Source organism: Phascolarctos cinereus, unplaced genomic scaffold, assembly GCF_003287225.1.
Source record: "Phascolarctos cinereus isolate Bilbo 61053 unplaced genomic scaffold, phaCin_HiC Scaffold_9;HRSCAF=440, whole genome shotgun sequence".
NCBI lineage: Eukaryota > Metazoa > Chordata > Mammalia > Diprotodontia > Phascolarctidae > Phascolarctos > Phascolarctos cinereus.
In genome coordinates this window covers 156602724-156629575 of record NW_027556402.1, presented here as the reverse complement: position 1 = coordinate 156629575, position 26852 = coordinate 156602724, and the positions used below count along the sequence as shown (strand labels likewise).

General features: G+C 39.0%; 1 protein-coding gene across 11 annotated transcripts in view; it reads right to left on the bottom strand.

Annotated features, from left to right (window-relative positions):
- Nucleotides 1–11704: 11704 nt before the first annotated feature.
- RBM47 (RNA binding motif protein 47) overlaps nucleotides 11705–26852 on the bottom strand; it is a 157242-nt gene continuing 142094 nt past the window's right edge. For 10 of the 11 annotated variants that reach the window (XM_078148934.1, XM_020991210.2, XM_078148936.1 and 7 more), the window contains 4 exons: nucleotides 23104–24257; nucleotides 21797–22003; nucleotides 19181–19380; nucleotides 11705–14470 (listed from right to left, as the gene is read on the bottom strand). In XM_078148934.1, the coding sequence (XP_078005060.1) occupies nucleotides 14231–14470; nucleotides 19181–19380; nucleotides 21797–22003; nucleotides 23104–24257 (1801 nt within the window). In that variant the 3' untranslated portion in view covers nucleotides 11705–14230. The remainder of the gene's footprint in view (nucleotides 14471–19180; nucleotides 19381–21796; nucleotides 22004–23103; nucleotides 24258–26852) is intronic. The other variant, XM_020991181.2, reaches the window with a different exon arrangement.

Below are 26852 nucleotides of genomic sequence, written 5' to 3'. Positions count from 1 at the left end.
ATCTACTCTTGGGCCTGGTTTGCAGGACTTGACCCTGGTGTGGCCATTCCTAGTTAATGGCTCTGCCCTATTTTGAGCAATGGTGCAGTTACTAGCTTTGCTGGGACAATGGTGCTGAGATGGAACAGGCCTCTGGGACCTTTGTGGAGCAGGAAATAAGCCATGATACTAGGCCAACTTCTGGAGAAAAGGGGACTTTTGTCATTTTGCTAAGTTGGAGAGAGCAAAATTCAGTCCAGCTTATACTTTTGCCCTGATCTGTTAATGACATAAAAGCGGAGGAATCTTGAAGTTTTGTCATTGGACATTTATCCTTTTCTAGACGTGTACATGTTCACAGGCATGAGGAATGGGGAATACCAAGTGGGAATTTTCTCTGAAAACAGGCCTGGAGAATTGTAGGAAGCAGTCCGAGGCTACCCTCTCCACATTTGGGCTTATGTTTGGGGTTTGCTCTAATGTACATAAGAATTAGAACTAATGGGAGGAACCGCAAGAAAGAAGAAACAAACAAACAAAAAAAGAGCCAATAATATGCTTTGATCTGCATTCAAACTCCATAGTTCTTTCTCTGGATGTGGATAGCATTTTTCATCATGAGTCTCTTGCAGATGTCTTAGATCCTCACATTCCTGAGAAGAGCCAAGTCAATCAAAGTCAGTCATCACATAGTGTGGCTGTTACTGTGTACAACGTTCTCCTGGTTCTGCTCACTTCACTCAGCATCAGTCCATACAAATCTTTCCAGGCTTTTCTGAAATCTGTCTGCTCATCATTTCTTACAGCATGATAGTATTCCATTGCATTCATATACCACAACTTACTCAGCCATTCCCCAATTGAGGGAAATATCCTCAATTTCCAATTCTTTGCCACCGCGAAAACAGCTGCTATAAGTATTTTTGTGCATTGGGGTCCTTTTCCCGTTTTTAATGATTGCTTTGGGATACAGCCTTAGGAGTGGTATTGCGAGGTCAAAGGGTATGCACAGTTTTATAGCCCTTTGGGCATAGTTCTAAATTGCTCTCCAGAATGGTTGGATCAGTTCACAACTCCACTAACAACGCATTAGTGTTCCAATTTTCCCACATCTTCTCCTAGATTTATCATATTCCTCTTTTGTCATGTTAGCCAATCTGATAGGTGTGATGTGGTACCTCAGAGTTGTTTTGATTTACATTTCTCTAATCAATAGTGATTTAGAGCATTTTTTTCATATGACTATGGATAGCTTTAATTTCTTCCTCTGAAAATTGCCTGTTCATATCCTTTGACCATTTATCAATTGAGGAATGACTTGTATTCTTATAAATTTGACTCAGTTTTCTATATATTTTAGAACTGATTGACTTTTAAAATCAAGGAAATTCCCTTTTAAAACTATGAGGATTCTACCTCACCTTTAAAGCTCCTCTTCTCTGGTATAAAGAAGCTAGGGGCAAAGGAAGAAAGAAAGTCCAACACAAGTTAACTGGCAAGACTCTGGGTTGTCATGGCCCCCATGAGCTCAGCGTGGTTTGACCCAATCCCATCTCAGCAAGGTCACCTCAAAACAATCAACCTTGGTGGCACTTCTTATGCTGAGATGCTCAGAATAACTAAGGCCTATTTAAACCTTATGGCAGGTTAATCATTAACAAAGAATTTTGAAAAACAAAACAGCCCAAGCCAAGACAGAAGAGTAGGTTAAAAAAAAAAGTTGGTGAAAGGTCACATTAAACACCCAGGCAGGCTGAAATACCACTTTCAGGAAACCAAAGTTAACTTGGGAGAATGGCAAATGAAACTCGATGAAACCCTGTGCCTTTTACAGGAATGGCCATGGAGGGGCATTGCTATGCCTCATATTCAGCTTTCCTTTGGAGCCCTCTTTTGTTCGTTGCTGTGACTTCCTATAGCAGGCATGTGGGAATAGGGAATTCCTGTGGGAATAGGGAGTCATCAGTGGGGGGAAAGGCTGCTGGTAATGCTAACATGGTTGTCCACTCTTTCAGAAACTAGATCCAGCTCCTTCAGTCACAGGGAAGAATGTGAGCTATTGGGCCAATTATTGAAGATTTGCCTCATGGTGCATCTCACCCAAGGTAGGGAAGTGATGGTTGTAGATTACTGCCAAATTACTGTAGATTACTCCCCTAAATGGGAGCTCCCTAGGGCTTTCCCTTCAGGACAGGCGTGAGGCAGACCTTTCAATAATTTCACAGCAATGGAGGGTTGTCTTCTTTGGAAACACAACCCAAAAGGATTTTTAATGCATACCTGCAGATGTCTTGGTGTAGATATTTAAGTTCAATGGCAAATCTGAGAACTTAAAAAGAAAAAAGAAAAAAAACTAGACTTGATTTCCCCTTTGGTCATTACAAGAGAGCCTAGCTAAGGTACCTCTTTACATAGAGGTGATTGGCTCCAGTGCTTGGCACATAGTAGGCACTTAATAAGTGCTTGTAGATTGATTTGTTGTTTTTCTCGGCTATACTTATTTGTTAATAATAATAATTAATAATTTGTTAATAATATTATTTGTTAATAATAATTAATAATAATTAACCTTTATATAGTATTTTAAGGTTTTCAAGGAGCTTGGTTCTACTGGGGCAGGGCAAAGTCACTGGAAAGTGAAAGTAATATTAAAAAAAGAAAAGAGCATCAATAAAATCTTGGGTATTCCCCCCACAATCACGATAAGTCACTTTTTCAAAAGCCAAACTTTTTATGAAATAGTTAATTTTAAAATATATGCAAAATAATGTCAAGATAACAACAATTTACATTGGTAGATTTGGTATTAAATCACTATGCATTTGCAATGTCTGTCCCAGACACACACATGTGTATGTATATGTAAATATATGCTCAAGAATATACACATGTAAGTATACACACAACATGCACGCTCACCGTGTGTTCCAAAACATAACACCGTGTGTTATGTCTATGTGTATATATGTATATAAATACATACACACATAGTATATGTATATATATATACCTAAACATACACTGAGAGATGAAATCTCAAGATTGTCCATCTAACTGTGGGTATACTCTAATACTCTGTCCTAGACCCTCTTCTCTTTTCTCTTTATACTCTCTTACTTGGTGACCTTGACAGCTCTTTCGGGACTAATTGATATTGCTTATACAAATGATTCTCACTAAGGTGTCAAACTCAAGGCCTCCAAGTGAATGCAGGTTACCAGATTCAAATATAATTGGGAAATGTTTAACAAAATAAATCAAAATGCAATACAACATAGATAATGTTAATTTGTGGTTTCCTAAGTTAATATGCTGTGGCAATGATAGTTTCTGATAGGCAACAGACATTCTTTATCCACTTGTTTTTGCTGTATGCATAGTGAGGCCAAACTCCTTTTTGTGGTAATGGATCCTATCCAGGAGGCTCCATAATGTTCCAGAGCAATCAGCATGATGTCATCCATGAAGAACAGTATTTAGAGAACCCCTCGAACTTGGAGTCTTATATGACTGTGAGTCACAGAACATTACAAAAATCTGAAGATTTTTAAATGAATATTATCCAGAAGGTAATGGAGAAGTTCATGTTGGGTATGAGTAGGCTAGACCACATTACAAAGAAGGAATAGAAGTAGAACGAAAAATGTCATTAAAGAAATGTGTGAGCCAAAAAAATAAAATAAATAAAATAAAATGGTTTGGTCATGTGACATGGGGCAAGGAATTACCAGTGGACAGCTCATAAAACGTGTGGAGGGGAATAACGAGTAAGAATTACTGTTAATGTAGGAAGGGACCAGGTGTCAGATGAGTTTATGTTTGCTCTTATAGATAATAAGGAACCACTGGAGTTTATCAAATAGGGATGGGGGCAGGTGGAATGTGGTTAGATTTGAATGTTAGGAAAATCCCTTTTGGTGGTTGTATGAAGTATGAACTGGAATGGTTAGAGATGTGAGGCAAGGAGACCACATCAAACAAAGGTCACTGCAATAGCCTGGGAGATGGTTGGTAGAACGGGAAAAAGAGTATGTTTGTGGAGATGTGATGAAGAGAGAAATAACAAGATCTGACAATTGAGTGAATATATAGGGTGAGTTAAGAATGACACTGAGATTACAGATTTGGGCATTATTATTAGCTTACCTATGATTATCATGGGACATCCAAGTTGAAATATACAATGGGCAGTTAATGATAAGGGACTAGACTCCCGGAAAAAGACTGGTTATATAGATGTGGGAATCATCTGCACAGAGATGTTAACTAAATGCATGAGAGTTGCCAAAGTCACAAAGAGACGATAGAGAGGAAAGAGAAGAGGGCTTAGGACAGAGTACTAGAGTATACCCACTGTTAGTGGGCATGTCATGGATGCTGATTCAGAAAAGGAAGCTGAGAAGGGTCATGCAAGTAAAAGAGGAACCAGCACAAATGCAGAAAGCCAAAGAGGAATGAGTATCCAGTAGGACAAGGTGGTCAACATTATCAAATGCTGCATTTTTAAGTTGTATCGATGCTTTTTGTTTTCTTAGCATAATTAATTATTTTCCAAAAGTCCTAATTGAACCTTCCCTTATAAAAAGAAAAACACTTCAGCAAACTCATCAATGCAACAACTGAGCAAATGAAATGGCCTGGCCTCAAATCACAGCCCCATCTCTCCATACAGAGGGAATACATGTCATCATCTGTTCTCCTGAAACAAGAGCAGTCATTGTATCAGTAAGTTCAGCTGCCTTTAAGTGTTGCTCTTGCTTATACATTATTGTAGTCACTTTGTACTTGTGTTCCTTGTTTCTGCTTACTTCCTGCTGCATAAGTTCATGCAAATCTTCCAATGATTTTCTAAATTCCTCATATTCATCATCACATGGCTCAATAGTACTCCAGAAGATTCGTAATCTGCAATTTGCTTGGCATCCCCTAATCAATGGGCAACCATTTTGTTTCTAGATTTTTGATGCTTCCTCAAAATGCTATGAATATTCTGGCACTTACTGTACCTTTCATTCTGTCATTAATCATCTAGCAGGGCTTCTGAAACTTTTTCCACTCACGACCCTTTCAGCATTTCTTAAACTGTGGGTGTCATGACCACACAGTTTAAGAAGCACTGGATGAGCTTTAGTGGGATTATTCAAATGGTTAAACAGTTTAGAGATGTTTCTCACATAATTTCAAAAAATTTTTTGGAAGAGTTAGATTAATTCACAGATCTAGTAAGAGCATTGAGCTGTGTGACCCTGGACAAGTCACTTAACCCCAATTGCCTAAAAAAAAAAAAAGCAAGAGCATTGGTGAATCTGTCTTTCCACAGTCTCTTTAGTATGGTCTACTTCCTTACTGTATCATCTTAGCCAATGCATAGGATGTGATGTGAAATCTATATATTATCATTCGTATCTCTTATTATTATCAGTGCGTAGCATTTCATATTGTTGATCATTAATAATTCTTTTTTGGCAAACCTATTATAATCTTTGACCATTTGTTTTTAGGACATTAACAACCAACATATACATAGTGCTTTACTATTTGTAAATCACTCTATATGTATTATTTCATTTGACCCTTACAACAATCCTATGGGTCTATTGCTATTATTACAGTATTACCACTACCACTTTACAGATAGGGAATTTGAGACTGAGAGATTAAGTGACTTGTCCAGGGTTACACAGCAAATAAGTGTTGAGGGCAGGATTTGAATCCAAATATAGCATTCTATCCACTGCACCACCATGTTGCCCCATTGGATATTTTTGACAAGTCTTAAGCTGGGTGATGGGCAGCAAGGTGGTGCAGTGGATAGAATGCCAGTCCTGAAATCAGGAAGTCTCCTCTTTCTGAGTTCAAATTTGGCCTGACACACTAGCTGTGTGACCCTGGGCAAGTCACTTAACCCTATTTGCCTCAGTTTCCTCATCTGTAAAATGAGCTAGAGAAGGAAATGGCAAACCACTCTAATATCTTTGCCAAGAAAACCCCAAAAGGGGTCACAAAGAGCCATATACAACTGAAAATGAATAGAAAACAAAACAGAAGCTGGGTGTTGCCTGACCGAGATTGAGCAGCAGCACCTACCGATTCTAATCCATCATGCATTACCAAGGAGGCCTAATTTAGATAGAGATGCCCTATGGTATAGGCCCAGTGTATCAGAAGACATGTTGATGCTAACAGTAAAGATAAGTGATCTGTAATGAGCAGGGGGCTGAGCCATTGACACGTGTAATAGCAACTGAGACATCCACCTGAGCTATGCCGTTGGTACATATAAATTGTATTTATTGTTCTAGACTGATCTTTCTTGACCCAATTTTCCTTAGATGACTAGAAGTTAGAACAACCAAATAATGGTTGGGAATACATTTATTGGACCCCTCTCCCCACTGAGGGTACCTGTTGCATAGTAGGTGCTTTGATGTAGAATGTCATAAATTGGAGCTTTACAATGGAATACTGTACCACTCCATAACTGATCCAACATAAAGTATAAGAAAACATTTGGTACTACTGGAGGCACACTGCTTTAAAGGACTACATGGTGATTTAAGACTTTCAGACTAAAAGATAGTTCTGGAGCAGGTTAAAAAAGGTTTTACTGGATCAAGATGGCAGCAGATGGTCATAAGAAGTATGAAATATATACTTAATGTGTTCAAAGAGAAGGGGAAAGGAAGCAAATAAGCATTTTTATATAGTGCCTACTATGTGCCAGGCAAATAGAAGTGACTTGCCCAACATCACAGAACTAGTGTCTGTGGCCAGATTTGAACTCAGGTTTTCCTGACTCCAGACCCAGCACTCTATGGACCACACCACCTAGCTGCCCAAAGGAAAGTGCTATGGATATACTGCTTATTTGGTGAATAATTATTTGCCAGTTGGCTTGCGCCTCTGGGAGCTTTGTGTGTAGCCTTAAAAAATATACCCAAACTCCCTGCAAGGTGTTGAAAGACTACCTCACTTGGTATGCACAAGTGCACTAGAGACCAAAATTAGACAATCATATGGTTGCCAAATTGTTGCAAGAGAAACTTCTTTATGCCTGGATCCATTTTGACCAAGTTGAGTTGTTTTGATTTTTTTTGGGGGGGGCATGTTAGAAGGAACAAGATACTCAAATTAGTTCTAGCTCTAGGAGGAAACAAGAACCTAGAAAACCTAATTTTTCATCCCTGAAAGAGGCCTGGAACATTTCATCCCATGCTACTGAACATACTAGGGGCCACTAAGCCTGAGGCTCAGTGAAGGCAGCACAGGGCATTTCTAGTGTCCAGAATGATGCCACATTATACCATATTACTATTGTTTAGCCAGGAGTTATGAGTAGCTAATGATATGCTTCTGAGTCTCAGAAAATGGGAATGAAGGAGACTCAAAACCAGGATGAATCTCTGCTGAGAGATTGAAGCCTACTGCCAAACTATACCTTAAGTTCTGATAAATTCAGAGGCACAAATAGGAGTAACATTTGTTTCATTGTCAGGCATCAGAGATGGGGGAAAATGTCCTGCTAAGAAATTTTGGTGTCCAGGAGATAAAAGCTGACTGATGGAGAGCTAGATTGAACAATTTGCTAGTGTATAAAATAGCTTTGGAGAATTGTCAGATTCCTGTAAACACAATATATCACAACCACCTGTTGCCCATATGTGAGATAGTTGGACTCCCTGAGGACAGAGTAGACAAAAGCAATGGAGAGGCAGACAAATGCACTTCTTTGTGACTTCTCCATTGAGCCAAAAAGAACCTCATCAGCCTGTAGGATCATTTCAGTTTTGGTACTTACCTCATCAGTACCCTCTGCCCCCAGGACCACTCTGCTTCAAGCAGAGTTCCTCCCCAAACCTCTATCTCTTCATTTCCCATCTGGTGCTCTCCTTTGGACTTCTCCATCATGCCCCTTAGGTACTTCCACACCTCCCTCCCCATTCCCCCCCACAGCTTTTAGCTTCTTTTTGTGTTATTTTCCCCAAAATAATTCCAAAATTCAAGTTCCTTGACGGCACGTACTATCTTTACTGTAGTTATATCTCTAGTGCTTAGCAGTGCCTAGCACATAGTAGGTACTTAATAAATTTGTTGACTGACAAATATAGACTCTGAGGGCCATTTCCCTGGTCATAGTTGGAATGTTGAAACAAGACAATATCTCATATGGAGAAGAAATGGATTGTGATTCAAAGTAGAACTTGCACAATGGCAGAAACTTGAGGGAAGTTAGGCAAGACTATCTTGGCCCCCAGGGGAAATCTGCCCAGATAGGGAGCAAGGCTAAGCCCAGAAATTGCTTCTTTTCTGGTAGATGCTTTGGCTGAGGAGGTACTAAAGGAATGAAGGACATATATGGACCTGATTCATTGGAAGCTCAAGGTATTATTCATTTTGGAATATCCATGAGTTCAGAAACACAACTATCTGGTCAATAACTTGGTTGATTTCTGATGCTCTGGGGGTAATAGAAGAGGTTACATATGTAATCAAATGGTGGTCCTTGGTGGAATGCATGCAATGTAAACTTGTATTTAAGCTCAATATGTAACATGTACATCCCGTGTTTTTATATTTGCTCTCACTTGTTTTAGTGCTACATATTGCATGTGGCCTATATATTTGACCTACATTCTACAATGTTCCAAAGTTTGATGCAATTGGCATGCCATTCTCAAACTAGTATCTGCAGGACCAACATAAATTGGTATATGTGCTGTGTGTTATGTGTCCACATGTAACCTGCATCTCATCTACAGAAGGCAACCTTAATGTGAATGTTATAAACTAGGTATGTGGTTTATGCATTCAGAATGATTATCTGTTACTACGTTTCATGCCAACTGAGGAATGTTTGTGGTCTATACCTATTTCCATGCAACAGCAGCAGGAGTTATTTTCAGAGGCTATTAATTTGTTTTTAATTGGGAGAATAGTGTAGAGAGAATAGCAATTTGAGTGCAATTGTAGACATCTAGGACAAAGATTATCAAACTCCATTCTGTTTCCTTCAATCTTCCTAAATGGATCTCTATAGTGCTAACTTTCAGAGACATGGTGGGACTTGAAAGAAATTTACCCAATCTCAATAACAGGAATACCTGGAAGCAACTTGTACTGAAGGTGAAGCAGACAAGTTCAAAAGAAATGTCTCTTTTGGATTCTTGCTGTGTTAACTAGGCATACCTGTCAATTTGACTCACAAAAGAACTGAACTAGTCCTGAGCCAAAGTACCAGATTTACATACACAACAAAGTTATCAACATATCCCTGTGAAGAAGTGCAATCCGACTGAGAACCAGTAGATGACAGTAGCATTTCAAAGGAAAAACAGAAGATGGTAGCACAAAGGAGAAACCAATCTGGTTGATGTCCTCAGCAGAGTACTTCAATAGTTCTTCAGAGAAGCAGCAAGTGATAGCTTCAGAGGCCAAGGGGTGTCCTAGGAGGAATATGGTCCTAAAAACATAAATTGGTTTGGTTATACATGTTTGGGAGCATGTCTCTTTAAGGGTAGAGGATAGGTTATTTCACCTTGTTCTGATTAATTTCCTTTGAGTTACTGCCTTCTGCTTTGGTCGGTTTTTTAAAAAAGCAACAGATGGGGCTTAAGGTTGTGGTTTGAACCACAGCTGACTCAAAGTGTGGTTTTGACCTGATTATATGCTTTGTGGTGGTGGTGGGGAGACACATACTTTTAAAAAAATTTTTAGGCAATTGGGGTTAAGGGACTTGCCCAGGGTCACACAGCTAGTAAGTGTCAAGTGTTTGCTCTGAGGCCAGATTTGAACTCAGGTCCTCCTGACTCCAGGGCTGGTGCTCTATCCACTGCACCACCCAGTCTTGTTCTGGATCCTACTGATCTTGCCAATGCTATAGAGCTCATGAAAGCCATCAGCTGGTCTCTAGAGCCACGTACCTCAACGTGGTAGACTGGTTGGCATATGTTCAACCCAGCAGTGACGAATGGTATAGCTTGGCAAAAATTTGAACTCCAAACATGGACATCTTGGCATAGTGCAGCAGAGAAACTGGAGCAATAGTAGGACTGTCATGCTTGTGCACAGAATAGCTCAATTTGTCAGAGAGGCTGAGACACGCATGATAAAAATCAAAAATTTTGCTTGGTTTCTGAAGTGTTTTTTTTTAAAGCAGGCTTGCTTTTATAATATTACTTTATAACTACTGTTATAAAGATGCTTAGTTCTCAGAGGATTCATTCATCAAGATACTGTGGTACTTCACTTGACTACAAGATACACTTCATGATTCTATCAAATAAGGAACCTGGTTTCTGGCCAGTTATACCAAAGAAACCAAAGGGCAGTTTCCATGCAACAGGGTAAGGTTTTACTTTTTAACCTTTCCCCATAGGGCCTGCACTGCAAACAGAGAATGAGTGGGGTTTGGGTTTCAATTGCTGTCATCCATGTCAAGTCTATAGTATTGATTACACTTGGCCACCAAAGAAATTATAGGTTCACATCTAGTTTCTACTCATAACTTTTTTTGGGGGAGGGGGGTGGTGGTGGAAAGGAAGTTCTTGAAGAATAGGGGAGAGATGAAAGTAAAAATCAGTCCTGATAGTAAAGACCCTCCTCCTCCAAACACTGGTGTCTCAAACCTTCATTAAGAGATGCCAAGTAGGGGGCAGCTAGGCGGCACAGTGGATAGAGCACTGGCCTTGGAGTCAGGAGGACCCGAGTTCAAATCCAGCCTCAGACACACAACATTCATTAGCTGTGTAACTCTGGGCAAGTCACTTAATCCCAATTGCCTTACCAGAAGAAGAAAAAAAAACAACCCACACAAAACAACAAGAGATGTCATGTAGGTAAAATGGACAGGATCAGTGACCGATTGAATCCCAACTCTACAATGACTGTTCCCTCCTCACCCCATTGTTACCATCCTAGTAAATATCTACCTGAATAATTGCAAGGTTCCAGATGGATCTTCCCACCTCTATATACCTATACACCCTTGCCAAAATTATCTTTCTTATGCACAGATCTGGTCACTTTACCCTTTTGCTTAACATTTTTCCTGTATCAGGTATTCAAGACCTTTTACAATTTGACAGAATTCTGCTTTTACTCCCCTCTACGCACTTTACAATCTAGTCAAATTATACTATTGTGCCCTGCCTTCTTGTTCTAGTTTTCTGCTCTTAGTTATTCCCTCACGGCTAGAATGACCTTTCCTGTTTAATCTCTTCTAATCCCTTAAAACCCAACTCAAATGCCGCATCTCTCAAGAAGCTTTTCCTCACTGCTCCCTGTTGGAAACATCTTTCCTGTCAGATTTCACATGGCACTGTTCTGCACCTCTTAAACATGAAATGATTATTTATGATTTTGTGTCTACTTTATTATTCCCTTCCTAGATAGGGTCTATTTATCTAAACTTTCTCTCTAGCCTAGCACAATGATCTGTAAACATTAATCACTTAAACAATTTGTTGAATCTGTTGTTAAATTGAATCTGAAAAGAGACCAGGTAGGATGTAGATAACACATGATTTAGCTAAGCACACCAACTCCAATTAGATTTCCAGACCAGTTAAATTCCCACTTTTATTTCACAAATTGGCAGCAGTTAATTTTATTGAATTATTCTTCTTGCAGTATTTTCTTGTTTTTGTGTAAAGTGTGTTTGGATGTGTGTAAATGTAGCATTTTTTAATTAAAATTGAACCCAGAATTTGAAATGAAGTAACAAAAGTTACTTTAAAGAATGCTTTATTAACTACATCCTAAGAATGTACTATAAAAGGAGCAAGAACTAAATAAACTTTAAAGCTTTCCAAAATACAAAGAAAGTAAAGATAATAACTAAACTACTCCCACATTCAAAAATAGGTCACACTAAACTTTTTGGTCTAGTTTGTTCTTAACCTAAAAACAAAAAAAACACAAAAAACCCCCAAAACTTCACATTTCAAGTTATAGACTTACCTCAGTAGTGTACATGAAATGGTTTTGAAACAACAGGTACAGACAGACCAGAGATAGGAGGCTCATTGATATCTAACTGGCTATGTCACTTACATCAGTTTAAAGGTAGTTTGGTATTTGCCAAGATAAGATACCTTTTCTTCTTCCTTTTTTTTCCTCCACTTAATTTACAGGCACATGTAAAATACAGTAAGAACAAGGTGTCAGAGTCTCATCCTATTAAAAAAAAAAGCTCCATAGAAATTCTCCACTACTGCCAACGAAAGAGAAAATTTCACTTTCACAGGATGAAGATCTGGCCCAAATAAAATCTCAATATATTATTAAGTCTCATAGGCTAGGGTTTGGATGCAGGTTTCTAGATGTGTTTTTTAGAACATTGCACAATTGCTCTATTCTCTAAAGTGTTGTTTTCAAAATCATGGAAAAGAATGTTAAGAATGTATAAAGGCATCACCTGGCACTCAATAATTTTATAGAATAGTTAAATAAATATTGTTTATATATAAAAAACCCTTCCCATCAGAAGATGAGAAAATAGGCATTTGAGAATCTTTTAATTTAAACAAAATCTAAAATATTTGCTAAGGGAATGATCCTGCTTTCTGTCCACACGTGTAAATTTCATACTGCCACGAGCAAAAATTCAACAGGTGGAAAGATTTTGTGGATCCATAAAATGACATAAAAACATAACTGCATATTCGTTACCTATTGCACACCTCACTTTCTTAAGTTCTCTAATCAAAGCTGATGCAGTTCATAAAGTGGGTGGGAATCAACATTTTACTGTATTTTACATTCAGTCTGCTAAATAAAAGCCCTTAAACAGGCCACAGAACACTGCAATAATATAGTTACTTCCTAATAGAAACAAAAACAACAACAACAACAAAAAACAACAACCTTACTAATAACATTGAAATAAAACGGTTTCATCTTCAGGTAAAACACACACCATGTACTTTTTGCAACATAAAACAACTTTAAAAATGTCTAAGTAGAAGATATTTACAAACTTTGAAAACTCCTACAGGTTTCTTCTCCTCCTCCTCCTCCTGGAATCCAAAGTGGAAGTTACCGGTGCACAGTGAATGGAGGAAAGCCCCGTTTTATAAGCACAGTATTTCTCATATTCCCAACTACAGCAGAAATTTATCATGAAACATGATCACAAGACTACAAGTAGATAAAGCATAACTTTCTGGCTGACAAGAACTCTTTTGGACCCTGTCTACAATTAAAGCGCACATTCTCTGTCACTACAACTTAAATTTCACAAACAAACAAAATTCAAGAGAATTGGAAAGAAAATTCAATTTTGGCCTGGATGATGAACAAGCTAGGAGAGGCACTCTCTCTTGCAGGCTCTATAGAATAGTTGGGCTTCAGCATAAGCACCAAAGCACAGATAAAAAGATACTACCAAAAAAAGTAGTTGAGTGGAGTACTCAGTAATTCTTTGTTTCTAACAACTCATTTACCAAATGTCCACATTGTCCAGTTTCGGAGGACAAAGGTAAATGGAAAATGAGGAAGAGCATAGTAGGTGGGAGAGACAGAAATCTAAGAAATCTCTCAGGACTCTGAGGCCCCTTCCTCCTAGATGATGAAGGACAGTTTGTTTCAATTTTTATCAAAAAGAAAATGTATCCTAGATGGCTCCATCATTCCAATGGCTGGCAAAAACATAGCAACTTCACTCATCTTAAAATTGCACTTTCCAGGATTATTTTTAAATAAGGTACTCTGTGTGTGTGTGTGTGTGTGTGTGTGTATGTGTATGTTAAAGCACTACTTTTTTTTGTATCTTTAAATATTGAATATATCTTTTCAAAATATTACCTGGCTGAATGGATGTTTTTCTTAATATATAATATATATAGTCAATATATTTATTAAAGGCACTACAAAATAAACATCTCTGGAGTGCAGAAGTTAAGAAAATAACCTTCATACCGAAAATATAATTACTAAAAAAAAAAACCTTTATAAACATACTATTGTATACATGTGAGTAAGTAGAGATCATATTAAGGCATCGCAAGTTGAACTCTCTGAGAAATGTAGGAATGAATACAGGTGCATTCACTTTAAAAGTCACAAAAACTAGTGACTTTATGAATATAAAATATTTCAACATTAATATCTGATAACATTCTTCACTTTCAGGGTTTTACATATATTTACTAAAGTTCAAGCATGTTCTTCTGCAGTAGGTACTTTCTTCATAAATAGTAAAGTGTTCCTTCAGTGGTTTTTTGTTTGTTTGTTTTCATGACCCCCCTTAATCTCAGTATGTCTGGTAGACATCATGTATGGGAACCTGAATTGTAGCAGTAGGAAATGGCTGAGGTATGTATCCAGCATAACCTCCGTAAACCGCAGCTGCGGCTGCGGCGTTCTTCTGTAGTGTGGCTAGGGTGGCTGTGGCAGGAGCAGCAAATGGGACATAACTGGCACCATAGATCCCAGCCGCAGGAATTCTCTGGACATTCGGAGCTACTGTGTATACAGGAGTTATTGGGCGGCCCTGAGGAATGGGGAGAAAAAAACAAAACAAAACAGATCCTGATGTTAACATACATCGTGAACAGGTCTGTGGCATTGGTACTAGAAAGAGAACCAGGAGCGAAGGGAATAGAGCAGGGAATTTCCAGTCAGACATTTGGCTTTGAATGATTTTTCCCTCCCTCTGTTAACTTACTACCTATGGGAGGACCTTGGGTAGATCATTTCCCTTCCGTGGGCTTGTCTTCATCTGGAAAATAGGGTGCTGAATGAGGAGATCAGAGATGTGTATCAAAACTGATGCATTTCATAAATTGGAGGAACCAATATTTTATTGTATTTTATATTGACTGACTCCATCAAAAAAAAATATATATATGTATATACATATGCACACATATAGACATACGCACAAATATGTGTGTGTGAGATATACTTCTAATAACAAATCAAAAAAATTTTTTTAAAAATAATATTGGTGGGGCATCTAGGTGGCACAGTGGATAGAGCACCGGCCCTGAAGTCAGGAGGACCTGAGTTCAAATCTAGTCTCAGACCAAACACTTGACACTTACTAGCTGTGTGACCCTGGGCAAGTCACTTAATCCCAATTGCCGCTAAAAAATAGAAATAATAATAATGATGATGATGACACAAAACTTTTTTTTTTTTTGCAAAGTTAGTTGCAATAACTCTGAAAATGTGCATTCAGGTCCACTGTAACGTTTACTTTGAAAATGCAACTTTGATTCAACAGGATTGACATATTAGGGAACAATTTGAGCACTACACGAACTTCACATTTGCTTATGTGTGATTTCATCCAAGATCTGCAGAAATCTGCGCTGCTTCACGATACCTCAACCCTTCTGATACCCACTTTCACAAACTTCAGGTCCTTTTTAAGGGAAACTGCCATGTTTGTTGCCTATCTTTTGGTGGAGTTGGAGCTGTGCTCAGAGGATGGGTGGTCTACCCCTAAGCATCCTCCCCAACCTTCTACCATGGCCCTGGGTCCAGGAGTTTGGGGATGCCCTCTTGCCTTTAGCTTTTTATTTTGTCAGCAAAAGCAGCAAGTAAGACAAATAGCATCCTGAGGTTGTGGAAACTGCAACTATGTATTGCAGTGTTTATATATTTCTTTACCATTTAACGTGTATAAAACTGTTATTACCATTTTAAATGGTTCCTACCTTTTTTTTTTAATGTGTCACTGAGTGTTTGTGCCTTTAATCCAGTTTCCCCCATAAACCCTATGGTTTTCAACTGCACGATTTTACATAGCTTGGTAAATGCATACTGTTAAAGAACCGACTGTACATTAGAAGGTATTTATAAACTTTTAACCATTCTCTCTCTCTTCCTCTTGGTAAGTAGAAGTCATTTGTGTACACTCAATGAGGTATAAACAAGGCATTTCTAACATTCTTTACCTCAGACATTTTGCAATGAGACGTAATGATAAAACTTTTCAAGTACAAGGACCCCTTTTTAAGGTAAAAAAAAAGTAGATTCTCATCTGAATAGTCGACAGTGTGTGTGTATAGAGGGACCCCAACAATTTATCAGCCACCTCCACACCTTACCTGACTACAAGTTTGGGAACAACTGCCCACTGAAATCTACAGGTCCCTTCTACTTCTAAGTTCTATGGTCTAAAGAACCAATACTTTACTAGACTTTTTGAAGCATATAAAACCAAGGCATAGAATCTCATAGTTAATCTAGTCCAAATCATACCTAACCACTAATCACTTCTACAATAACCCCTACTTGATAAATTTCAGTGGCTTCCTATTGCCTCCAGGATCAAATACAAAATGCTCTGTTTGGAATTCTAAGCCCTTCATAACCTAGCTCCTGCCTACCTTTTCCAGTTTTCTTACCAGATCACGTATGTTTAAAAAAAAAAAAAGCCGGTCTGGGATGATCTGTTTTTTATAAGGCCAAGCGAACTTAGTTTTCACTCCTTACCTTATTCAAGGCTCACAAATCACTCCTTGAGAAATGTAGTGAACAGAATGCTGGACTGGGGAGCAAGAAGAGCTAACTTCAAATTCTACCTCAGACAGTTACTTACTAGCTGTGAGCTCTGAGCACTTAATTTCTCTCAGCCTTAGCTTCCTCATCTGTAAAATGAGGATAATAATAGCACCTATTTCATAGGGCTGTTATGAGATCAAAGGAGATACTACATGTACAAACCTTAATGCTAACTCTTATTACTCCTGAGCTTCCAATTGGCTGTTGGACATCTTCGCCCAGGGAAAACCTCAATGCCAGGATAAATTTAACAAACATTTACTAAGCACCAATTTTGTACAAGACACTGTGTTAGAGATACAAAAGGAAAAAAAGGCCCTGCCCTCAAGGAACTTATATTTTATTGAGGAAAAATAATGTATCTGCAGATCAGCAAATACAAGGGAACATTCAAAATGGGGGGAATCAGAAAGAGCTGTGGAATGCATTTCAGGTAGGGGGAAAAGCCTGTGTGAAAGGCCCAGAGACAGACGGAAGGGTGAGTTCAGAGGACAGCCAACAGTCCAGTTTGGGTAGAACACAGAGCACATGAAGAATAATCTTGTGGAGTAATCCTGGAATGTCAGTTTACCAAATCACAGTGGGCTTTAAAGACCACAATGAATAGTTTGTATGTTACCCCTGAGGAACAGAGTCACTCAAAATTTATGAACAAGAGTATTGTGGCTAGCCAGACCACTGACATGGGTAGTGGTGTGAAAGATATATTGGGGAAGGGAGACCAGTTAAGAGAGTATTATAATAGTCTGAATGAGAAATAGTGATCTGAGACCCAACTAGTGAGTCACTGTATGAGTGACACAAGCATTGATGGGATCAGCCACGTTGGGATCTAGCTCCACCTACCACCAATTTTTCATCTACAAGCTGATTATCCAAATCTGCCCCAAAGCCATCTTTTCTCTATGTTTTTCAGGTTAAATCATTGCTTAGCAATCCCAATGAAGGAAAGGACTGAGTGAAATAGGAAAAATAAAATCTGCTCATTTAACTACTTATTAACCTCCCCAAGGGTGTTTCCAACACTTCATGCAGGCCCCCTTCTCTGATTGATGAGTTCATTCTAAGGCCATTTTGGGGATGGGCCTGGGCTGGCCATTCATTCACCTCCTAGCTCTGCCAACATTCTTTCTTCTGGCCAAGCCCTGCACAGGTATTATCTCATCTGATCCCCAAGACAACTCTGAGAAGTTGATGTTATGATTATCTTCGTTTGACTTTAGGAAACTGAGGCAAAGAGAAGTCATGTGACTTGCCTAGGGTCCCCCAGCTAATAAGTATCTGAGATAAGATTTCAACTCAGGTCTTGAACTCAAAGCCTAGTGCTCTAGTCACTGCACCACCAGCTGCCTCGATATGTTATCCATCATAAGAAAAAACCAGTAGAGCATTCTGAACCAAGAGTCTATGTAGATCTACCTTCAAATCCTGGCTGGGCCACTAGTAAGTTGTGTGAACCCAATTGCTTAACTTTTCTCATTGTTGTTCTCATTTGTCACCATCCAAAATCACCCAGGTAGTTAACAGACCCAGGAATTGAACTGAGATCTATTGACCTTTGATGTTGAATACTAAAATCCAATATTTGTGGAATTAATGAATGCATGCATGCTATCTCCTCACACCCTCCTCTCCCCTCATTTACATAAATTCCTGTTTTGGAATAGGGAATAGTTTGCAGTATAAACAACTTACATGGTCTAGTTTAGATTGAGTAAATGGCATAATGGTTAGAGAGCAGGTCTGATGGTAGAAGATCAGGGTTCAAGTTGGCCTCTTATACATACTGGCTGTTTGACTTTCAGTAGATCACACAACCTCTCAGTGCCCCAGGCAGCTCTCAAAGACTAAATTGCAGATAAGTATTCTTCCCTGACAATTCCCTACATCAATGAAACTGTGAGAGTTAGGTCTGAAATAAAAAAAAATTTTTAAAAAGGATACTAAGAAAAGGTTGAAACATCATTAAAGGTAGTTAAATAAAAGGGAATTAAACAAAGCCCCACCCCAGGAGGACACAGCCCTGTTTATCCCAAGGGCAAGGGAAAAAGAGAGCTCAATTTGTGGGCAGTTTCTTGGACCTACAGGGGCCCCTGGAGGCTCTCATATGATAGATCCACAATTCTTGGTGGGTTTCCAGGTGTAGCAGATAGAGAGCTATGCCTGGAGTCATGAAGACCTGAGTTCAAATGTAGCCTCAGCCACCAACTACATGACCATAGGCAAGTCACTTAAAAAAAAATTGTCTGCCTTAGTTTTCTTAACTGTAAAATGGAGATGATAACATCACCTACCATATAGGGTTGTTGTGAGGATCAAATAAGATAACATTTGTAAAAAGTGCCTAACACAGTGTCTGGCCCAGATTAAATACTATATAAAACCTCCTCTCTTTTCCCTTCTTCTTCCCTTCCTCCTCCAGCACAATTTGGAAGACTAAAAATTTGCCTGCCAAAAAATCTGCCACTCTAAGAGAACAAGCCTTACTATTAAATCTACTGCTGAGTATATGTATCAAATACCTTCCTAACTGTAGGAACCTGTGTTTAAAATTAACCTGACTTACCTCATCCTATTGTGGATTACGGAGTTCTAGGCACATAAGGTGCTCAACCACCTTACCAATACACAAATAAATGATGGAAGGAAATACATATGACATAAAATTTCCAAGACAAAAGAAACTTACCTGGAAAGGTGGAGGGGTTGAAACAGCAGGCATGATAGCAGCGGCGGCAGCGGCAGCAGCAGCAGCACTGGCTGGGTCTGGTTGGACTGCTATGGGGTTGATCATATGTTCCATTGTATGGATTTTGCCATCTTCCAGCATCTTAGGAGCAGGGGCTGCCTGAAACATGGAATACTGGGCCCCAATGGCAGGGATGGCCACTAAAGCAGGATCAGAAATGGGAAAAACCAAGCTGATTCAGATTAATATATGTTCTCTATGGAGTAAAATCAAATATATCAGCCAGATGTTGCCACTAGTTGAGAAATGATCTATCAGTGATAATATTCAACACAGAGAAATTTCTTTCTTCTCTATAGTGGGTAGAGGCTGTGGGAGAGGGGAAGGTGTCTCCTATGTTTTTAAACAAGTAGGGTTTAAATTGGAAATTGGCCAAGATCTCCATACCTTGGCCAGACCTTGTAAGAAATATTTCCTGAATGTTTACTTGGTGGGACACTGTGGGGAGACAAGAAAATACAATGTCCCTATCTTTGAGAGCATTACAGTATAGTACCCTAGAGTTGAAATGTAGAGATAAAGAAATTATTTTATGTGAATTTTATTTTTCCAGTTATAGAAGTGTATAATATATTGATTTTAGGAGAATATAAATTCCAGTAAAGCACAGAAATAGATTTTATATAATGTACTAGAATTCACATCTATCTACCTACCTATCTACACATACACACACACACACACACACACACACACACAGAGATAAAGAAGGAGAAATGGTTTACTGTGGAACAGTTTATGACTCCAAAGGCTCTGCTTTTTTTTCCCCATATTTTTATGAACTGGAGAATTTTCAGGCAGAAATGACATTAACGAGAAACCAAGCTATGCTTTCTATGTCATGCTATGCCATTAAAAACACCCACCCTTCACAAGATAATAAATTCTTTTCCCAAGTCTTTTCTCATTTTAGATGCAGACAATTAACTAGGTAACCTATTATTAGGCAATTGTGCTTATCTTCAGCATTTCCACACCTAATGATGGTAACCTGTCTTAAGAATGGAGAAAATGTGTGAAATGAATGGATGTCATCTTCTCTAAACAAATGGACAGGTGGGGGCCCATAAGAGAACAAAGCTTATAAAATGCAAAATGATTATTTTCTTGATAAAAAGAAGCACAGAAGATGAGAGAAAACCTAGGCTACCTAGGACTTAAATGGTTTATCTCAGACTCTTCTGGTTACTAGCTCATTGCAATGTCTCCTGCAAGCCTCTGAATATTATTTTATCCAACTAAAAGACTGTATGTGCCAGATATACACAATTCTCTCTTCTCCCATAAACCCTTACATTTTTGCCAATTACAAACAGTAATCTCCTTCCCAGGAAGAAGACTGAACCTCTTGAAACTTGGGCCAGTTTCATGTACACAAGAAAAGAAAAGAGAATCCTTAGATGAAAAGGTTAAGCTCAACACTTGCTTATAATGTGAGTGGTATTTAGATGGAGATCTGGTCAGAAGGGTTCCCTATCTGCAGAAAGGATTTTATGTACAACAAATTACTTTTGTATCTCTTTAAGGAGATACAAAACCTTCTTCTCTTATGGGTCAATACAAGACTATGGCTAAAATACAAAGGACTCCTTGCTTTTTCCATATTTGGGTAAAGTCTATGGACCTTTGACCCATGGGAGAAGTAGAATATGAAAGGTTGTAACTAGCTAATATTACCAACTTTTTGTGGCAAATGCTTTTTATCCGCTCAAGCAATCTTTATTCTACTCTTGGTGAGGCAAGTATGCAATAAAATGTAAACATGGGGATCTCTGTACTCCTAACATGGAATCACTGTAGTGAATGTATTGCTACTCCTGCTTTTGGGATGTTCATTTCAGGTGTAAACTCCTTAAGGGCAGAGATGCTGATGTTTCCTCTTTCCCTTGAATTCTCCACGGTACCTGATGCAGAGTGCTACAGAGGGTAGTTGATTAATGAATCTTAAATACTAAGGACTCTTCGACAACTAGCATTGACTCTGAGGAGTTGGCTGTGCTTGCTAGGATCTCTTGAATTGAATTTACCTTCATCCTTACTACTTGGCTGGAATGAAGAACAGGGGACTGTAACCAAGGCTGACATTTTAATTTATTAGATGCTGATTCAGAAATTACAGTATCTGATATTGCAGTTCCATGGCATTTCTAGATCTCTAGTTCATTAAGACCATTCTTACAGAAGAGGGGTGGTAACCCTGACCACTGCCAAGTAAGAGCTTTCACCCTCTCCACCAACTCTTCTAACAGAATTGAAGGTACAACAGGAGAGAAATGAACTTCCTTCCCTTGGTCAAATCCACTCCACTCAACTGTCCAGTCTCTCTCTGGAAATGGCAAAAGGTCTAGCCATTGGTGAACACATAAGTTTATACTAGTACTGGGAAACACAAAAGAGCCCAAGCATCCACCTGTGTTGACTATTTCTAAGGTTCCCCAAAAGACAAAGGCACATATTTGCATGTGTCTGAGCATAAGGAAGGCTTAGGTTCAGTTTAAAAAGAGGTCTGGGGTTTTGGCTGAATGGACATAGCTCATCCCTCAGATTTATACTGACCTGTACCGGGTTTAATAGCAACTGGATTGACAGCAGGTAATTCCAAATTCGGTACAAGCTCATATCCTTTTTCTTGCTGCTTTCCTTTCCCTTCATGATATCGGCTATATATGCCACGGCCTGCAGAGTATCCCCCGAGGTAAGATCCCCTAGGGCCTGGGGCTCTGTTGCCAGCTGCACCTCGCCCTCGGCCTCTTATGCTCCCTGCTTATAGAAACAACACAAAACTGAGATGAATAACCCAAAGTGACAGTGCCAGGAGGCCGAGCTTCACAAATCAGAAGACTACAAGGACCCTGACATTTGGCTTTTTACAAAGAGTCAAAGTTGTCTACGTGAAAACCTTCGAATTCCAATGAAGTGTTACAGATGCCCAAAGAAACTTCCTATTCCTGAGTGACATTACAATATTAGTAAATTCATCAATCCACGTGAAAAGTAAATATAGTCTTAGTACAGTTTTATGTTATTAAAGTTTAAAACTAACAGTTTTGGGAGACAGTGTCTATATGAATGAGGTCAACACTCCTGGCATATCAGAACACACCCAGTCAATGCATGACATTTACATCACTGATGCCCAATAAAAATCTTCAAGACCTCATCTTACAAAAAAGAGAAATCTAGGCACCAAAATCTATAGTCACATAGTGAATGTTAGGCTTGGGATACAACATTTTTAAGGAATGAATAAGAAATATGATTTCAACCTGCGCTAAACTCCTGGCTCCACTAACTGGCCGTGTGACCTTGAACAAGTCATTTGATCTTTGCGAGCCTCAGTTTCCCCATCCATTAAGTGGGATAATAATACCTGGACTACCTACTCTACACGATCGTGTTATGAGAACCAAATTAAATGATGCATGGCAAAGCATTTTATGAAGTATCATGCACAAAAGAAATGTAAGCAGCATGGTATCCTCTGCAGTCAGAGGATATGGATTTAGAACCTACCTCAGATGCATACTACCTGTATAATTTAGGGCAAATCATGTAAACTCTCTGGGCCTCAGTTTTTTCAATCTATAAAACAAAGGGGTTAAGCTAGATTTCCTTTGAGGTCTCTTTCAGCTCTCTTAAGATCATCACATGATTTTACTTTATATGCAGATAGTAATAAGTTCTACGCTTTGTAGTGACTACTAAGGTGAAGGATGGTCTAAAAACATATACATTTTAAAAAGCACTCTCTGCACACTCTATCATAGAATTGAGGTAAATTGATGGGCTAGAAAGTGATGATCAAGGGTATACAATGATGCCTTAAGAGTAAGAAATAAAAATGCCCCAAAGAGTTAACTTACCTTTCACAAAATAATCTCTGTTGGGCCCAATCAGAGCATTGTAGGGATAACTATAGTAGGCCAATGTATAGGGATCACATGAGTAAACATAGTTAGGCTGCTGAGGTGTTACTTCTGTTGTTACACTTCCTTTGGCCGCCTTCTGATAGCGTGTGTACTGCTCTTTGTCTACTGGCTTGGCCAAAGTAACTTCAAGACAAGAGCCTTCAAGTTCAGTGCCATTGAGGCTGTTCATAGCATGTACAGCATCTTCCCGGCTGGTGAAGTGAACAAATGCATAATCCCGGATCTTTTTAACTCTCTCTACACAACCAGGATTAAACTGACCAAAGCTCTTTTTAATCGTCTCCTCAGTTGTTTCAATCATCAGATTTCTCACGTATAGGATCTTCACGGTTTCCATGACATCTTCGTCAACATCTATCTCTGGCTCTGCCCAGTCCACTGCAATCTGGTGTCCCCACAGTTGGATTCTTCCGGGCATGAGCTTTCTGGCCATGGCCGCCGCCCTATGGCTCTCATACTCCACAAATGCAAACCCTCTATTCTTCATTTTATCGGCTGCACTTGCATACACAATAACGTCTAGTACCCCTTCAGTCACTTTAGAGATCTCTTCCAGTATCTCCTCTCTCTTTTTCATCTTAGGGATACCACCAATGAATAGTCGGCAGTTATCCACACTGCAACAGACTCCTAGAAGTCGGCCCGGTCTGATTTCATAATTGTTCAGTTCCCTCACGGCACGCTTGGCTTCATGCTTGTGAGTGTACATGACAAAAGCGTAGCCACGGTTCTTCCCATCAAAGTCCATCATCAACCGCATCTCATAGATACGCCCAACTGATTCAAATACTGGTACCAGCTCATCTTCATACACATCTCGGGGAATTTTACCTACGAAGACTTCGCAGCCACGTGGGGGGTGCAGCCCTTCCCAACCTGGGGGAGGCCCACCATATTTGCGTTGCCCATTCTCCTGTATCATACTATAACCTGTACGCTCCATGAGGGCCAGGAGGGCAGCCTCATTAGGTGCCCCAGCTATACCTTCAGGAACTTTGGCCGCCGACACGTTGGTGGAATCGTTGCTCATTGTTGTAGTGGAATCTTCTGCTGTCATTATGTCAAAATCATTCAAAACTTGATGAAATCTAAAGAGGGAGAAAAGAAATGGGACTGATTATTCCACATTCTACACAAGGCAAGGACTGCAATTTTATGTCTTAAAACAGTAACACGTACCACAATTCTAGCTGAAAAACAGAGTTCAAAATATAAAAAATAAAAACAAACCAACCAATCATGGGACACATTTGTAAATATAACAGTTTCAAACAGCCAAATTATTATGTGGAAATAACAGAAACTATTTCCTTCTTTGGAACTTATGTTTTAAGAGTTTCCTGGTAGATTGTTATATTTATCTAAATACTGTCAAAGGGAAATATTCTTCTTGCAGAGGCAGAAAACAATTCTAATAATAAGTAAAGTATTGCCAACTTGTATTATTTTTTTTCAAAGATCATATCCTGATATTTCTTTGGAAAAGAATACAAACGTTTTCACTGTGAGCATGAAAAACCAAGAAATTCCCTTACAAAGAAGTGGTCACATGATGAAAGCAAATAGTTTTCAGAAGAAAAAATGCAAATGATAAATGACCAAGTGAAAAGACGCTACCCATTGCTAGTAAGAGAAATACAAATTAAAAGAGCCTTCACACCCATCAAGTTCACAAAAAATGATTTTTAAAAAAGGAAATAGGGTCAGAAAGGTTGGGAGAAGACAGGCACATTAATAAAATAATAGGTAGAGCTGGTAATGAGTCGAACCATTCTAGAAAACAATTTAGAACTTGTGGAAGATACACAATTCTCTGTGTGGCATTCAAAGCCCTTCATAACTTGCTTCCTGTCTTCCAGCTTTCCAGTATTCTTACACCTCACACAGCAACCTTGCCTCCCAATCTACTCTTTGATTCAGTGGCACTGGACTCCTTACGTTTTCTCAAACGAGATACTTCCATTTCCCAACTCCAGGTATTTTCACTGTCTGTCTCCTATGCCTGGAAGGCTCTCCTTTCGCTCCTCCATCTCTGCCTCCTGGCTTTACTGGCTTTCTTCAAGCCCACCTAAAATCCCATCTTCTACAGAAAGCCCTTCCCAATCCCCCTTTGTTCTAGTGTCTTCCCTCTGTTGAATATTTCCAATTCATCCTACATACAGCTTGTTTGTACATAATTGTTTGCATATTGTGTTCCTCATTAGACTGTAAGAAGACCTCATTAGAACCGCAGCAAAAGGACTGTCTTTTGCTTGTTTCATTAGGGCTTAACACAGTGTCTGGCACATAGTAAATATTCAATAAATGTATATTAACTTGACCCAGTAATCCCACTATTGGGAATATACTGAAAGGAAGTCAAGGTCAGAAATATTCATAGTAGCACTCTTTGTGGGAGTAAAAAACTAGAAACAAAAGGAGATACCAATTGACTTGATTAATGTCTGGGCAAACTGTGGTTTATACTATGGACACTATGATCCTAAAGAATATGAAAATTCAAGGGGCAGCTAGGTGGCGCAGTGAATAGAGCTCCAGCTCTAGAGTCAGGAGGACCTGAGTTAAAACCCGATCTCAGACACCTTACACTTACTAGCTATGTGACCCTGGCCCAGTCACTTAACCCCAAAACTCGGGAAGACCTGTATGAAATAACGTAGAGTGAATGAAAGCAGAAACAAGAGAACATAATGATCCTAATAATTTAAAAGAAAACTATACTGAAATACGCTAGCATTCAGATCAATGCAATGACCAATCTTATTCTATAGGCCTGGTGATATAGAAAGGTAGCCACCTAGAGGTATGTAACAGGACATACGTTGTTTGGTAAGAAATGTGTTGGTTTCTTTTGTTTTTCTGTACTTCTTTATCACAATGGGAGTAGTGGGGGGTGATAGGGTTTGAGTCTATTGTGAGTAATGAGAAACAATAGCAATATAAAAAAGCACCCAAAACATAAAATACAAAAAGATACAAACATCTTCAATGCTAAAAAAGAAGTAAAGGAAGAAAGGAAAAGAAAAATTGAAATAAAAGTTGATAGGCCGAAATTGGCCAGGTTTTTAAAGCAATTATTCCTAATTCCCATACCCAGATGATATTACCACAAAATTATCTGCATCCAATCTGGAATCTGCCAGTGTCTATAATCTAAATTATATTTAGAACAGAATGAAATATTCATGACTAAGTGGTTAGCAGAACTTTTGTTTCCCCCCCCACCTTTCCATACAATACATTACTGCATTAAATATACTATAAATATGGGGGGGGAAGGGGGGGATGTCCCAAAAGCCTTAGTGCAGTTTTAAGCCATCAAAGCCGCAAACAAGTATCCTGGCAGTATGCGTGTTCTTAGGACCACGTGCCTGGATATCAATCTAGACACAACCGATTCCTTTAATGCCATTCCTCCAATCTCCATTTGTTTTATCCTTCATAATCTTCAGATAGCTACATTGACCTGATATCTTCAAAAAATGTTTAAGTCCACAATGTTTTTTTCCTCACAGCCCTGTGTATCTCCTGAAAGGACTGGGAAAATAAAAACACCACGCATGGTCCACTTTAAATTATCTCCAATCTCAGGAACATGGCAGATAGGTGGCACAGTGGATAGAGTGCCAGGCCTGGAATAAGAAGACTTATCTTCCTAAGTTCAAATCTGACCTCAGACACTT